The sequence below is a fragment of the Glycine max genome, chromosome 15 (genome assembly GCF_000004515.6).
Source record: "Glycine max cultivar Williams 82 chromosome 15, Glycine_max_v4.0, whole genome shotgun sequence".
NCBI lineage: Eukaryota > Viridiplantae > Streptophyta > Magnoliopsida > Fabales > Fabaceae > Glycine > Glycine max.
In genome coordinates, this window is record NC_038251.2 from 9,386,589 (window position 1) to 9,389,950 (window position 3,362).

The following is a 3,362-nucleotide window of genomic DNA, read 5'->3' on the forward strand; positions in this document are numbered from 1 at the left end:
TAAAATTATCATATTAATCTTTTTATTTACTTAATTATTTTTTATTAATATATAGAGAGAAAATAATTAAATAAAAATATGTAAGACATCTAAAAATTAGAAAATAATCTTATAAAAATAAATAATTAAAAAAAAGATCTTATAATCATGAACAGGAATTACGATAAATATATGTCTTCTTTTTTTCTAATTAATTAAAGATATTAAAATATCAGCAAACCGATTTTAATTTTATCACAAGATCGATATCCCTGTCTATTTTTGCCACCTTATACATAAAGAAAATACGAAAGTGAAAAGAAAGACAGAGAGAAGGAATCACTTGTTGAACAAAGGACTTTTATTGAACAACTTTCACTGAAATACGATAAACAAAGATAGCGAGAAGGAATATAAGATCCTCATCCACGAGAACAACAACAACAACATTACGTAACCTGTATTCGTATAGAAATATTTATTTATTTATTATTATTCTTATATATGGAGGTTAATTTATTGGTAATATTATAGTGCCCGCTATATATATATGTAGCAGGCACGAAGGGTATAACGTCCTTAACTTTAAACACAGACAAACAAACACCATGATACGAAGTAATATGGTGATTAGTGCCATACATATTCTGTTCTTAGGTTCGGTCGCAAGTGGCGTTTGTCGTGTTGCTTGGTCCACAGGCGTTTAATATTAACCTCAAATTAAGGTCAAGGTCTACTATTTCGAGGGCCCTGAGTTGGATGCAAAGGCACACAGAGGCTTCAAGGTCAACAAGACCATCGATGAGGGCACAACAATCATCCGCGGGAGACCCGTCTAAAATATTGAGGCAAACACTCAGATCCGGACAACTAGGTTGTGGCGATGGTGATGGTGATGGTGGTGACAATGGTGGTGGTGTAATAGGAGCAGGGACGTCAGAAGGTGGGGGCGGTGGATCGTCTTCGGAGCTAACCATGGAAATGAAAAGGATGTTGATGGAGAGGAGAAGGGCAACGGATGCAACAACCTTGGATCCCATTTTTCAAAACAGTTTCTCTCTTGAAAGCTTAATTGGTGAACAAGTGCTTTTGTTGTCTAACTGAAGTTTGGGATACAATTTATAGGCCAATTACCACAAAGCCAGCGTGTGAATAAATTGAATTGGTGTGAGGATCAACGGTCCCACATTTGTGTTTTGGGTCTGTAACTCTCTTAAACACTCAAAGGAAGTTTTGTTGCAGATACTTGTGGTTTGTATGAAAAAAACAATTATTTTAAAAATACTTATTCTTGTGTTAATTAGTGTATATTATTTCTAGAGTAAATTGTAAATACCTTGTCATGCTTAGTTTTTTTTAAAAAAAATATTAATTCAAGAATTAAAGAGATTAAAAATATTATTTAATTTAATAAAAAATTAATTTTATTAATATAAAAATTAAAAGGCATGTGTCATAAAATGAAGAAGACATTTGATACTATGTATGAAGAATTGTACATAAAAGAATTATCTCATTTTTGAGAATACAAATTTTAATTTATTATCAAGAACTAAACTAATATGCTAAATCTTTGAAGTACAATTTAACACTTTCAAGTATATTTTTTAAAGAAAGATGAATACAAATTTAAATTAGGACATATATTATCATAATTATCATAATTAATTAGTAATAACAAATTTATATCTTTTGATTAAATTATGCAAAAATTTTAAGTGACAGACGGATTCGGATTCGAGATCGAGACAGGTCTAGTAATCTCATACTCGTACCCATAAAGTTCAGCTAGAAACCACAAGCATGAGCACTTGCTCATCAATATTTAAGCTATCAAGAGAGACTGCGATAATATTTCTATCAATCTATGTTGGGAAATTAAATGGGTTCCATGGGTGTTGATGCCCTAATTATCCTCTCCCTCAATCTCCTTTGCTATGCCATGGTTAGCTCCAACAACTCCCTTGTCCTTGCCCAAAATGACGACAACTTCATTCCACCTTAGTTCCCCGATTTGAGTAATTGCACCGAAGATCTCGACAGTTTCAGTCTTGATATTGTCTTAAACAGTCCTTGCTGCTCAGTGCTCACTAATCGGGGTCTTCCGATCGGTAATGGCGCTTTCTGCCTTTGCCGCGCAATCGAGATCCTGGGAAATAATTCGAGATATCGTGCGACAAACATTAAGGAGCTGTGGATAGGCTACGACAGTGAAGACTTCAATTGCCAAACCGGAGATTAAGAACAAAATATGCATGTGTATGACATATATCCATCATCATATTCTGTCTTGCTATAGTGGACACTCGCTAGCTATACTATTACCCAATAAACATTCATATATGTAATAACAAATGCATAAAGTTATACAAATTCGTCCTTTTGAAAGATTAAAATTCAAAATTTAATCCTCAAAAGTATAAAACGTGTAATAAATTTATTCATTCGATACCATTAATAAATTAGCCTACCGTTAATAAATTTATTCATCCATTACTGCTAATAAGTTATCATTATTCGACCTAAATGTCAATAATTTTTTGTTAGACGAAAATATCAGTAAATTTTTTATGGACCAAAATGTCAGTGCATTTTCTTTAAACAAAAATGTCAATAAGTTATTATTATTGAACCAAAATGTCAATAATTTTCTATTTTCTTAAAATGTCAGTAATTTTTTATTATACATAAATGTTAGTAATTTTTTGTTGGACATAAATATTAGTATGTTTCTATTAGATTGATTTTTTAGATCTCAAATTTTATTTCATTTAAAGGTAAAATATAATTTTAGGATAAATTTCTTCCAAATTTTGAATTTTAATCTTTCAAAGATGAATTTATAATCGATTCACACATTTAGGGATGAAAATGACTATTTATTTTTTTTATTGGTAACTCAAAAGGTGTGACTCATTCAACTTGAATTTATGAAATTGAAATGATATACACTAAACAAACTTGGGAAGGAATGAAAAATCATAATTGTAATTATATTTTAAATAGGATTGTAATTTTATATTTGAAAGAAGATATATTTGTACATAAAAAATTGCCTTAAAAACAAAAAAAACAGAGTTTTAAAAAATTTACGTTTATTATCGTTTAAAATGTAAATGTACTCATTTATTTCAGGTAAATTAAAATGATAGTTAAATATTGAAAAATTTAAAGATAAATTTAATATATAATTATTTTATGAATTTATTTCATCTTAAATCTATTATACTTTCATTTGAAATATATATATATATATATATATATATATATATATATATTGTTTTATTAAAAAAATAGTGCTTTTTTAGATATTTAGTTTTTAATATTTGGGTATATATTATTTAATTTTGTTTCAAAATTTACAATAATATAAAATACCCAAA

General features: G+C 28.9%; 1 protein-coding gene across 1 annotated transcript; it reads right to left on the minus strand.

The window, feature by feature from the left end:
* Positions 1–325: 325 nt before the first annotated feature.
* LOC100812425 (hydrophobic seed protein-like) lies at positions 326–1,257 on the minus strand. Its single transcript, XM_003546217.5, has one exon. It carries the CDS (start codon positions 1,017–1,019, stop codon positions 633–635), a length of 387 nt encoding a protein of 128 aa, XP_003546265.1. The 5' UTR covers positions 1,020–1,257; the 3' UTR covers positions 326–632.
* Between the last annotated feature and the right edge of the window lie 2,105 nt (positions 1,258–3,362).

Coding starts and splice junctions, on each gene's coding strand:
- LOC100812425 (XM_003546217.5), bottom strand. CDS start 1,019: ATGGGATCCAAGGTTGTTGCATCCGTTGCCCTTCTCCTCTCCATCAAC.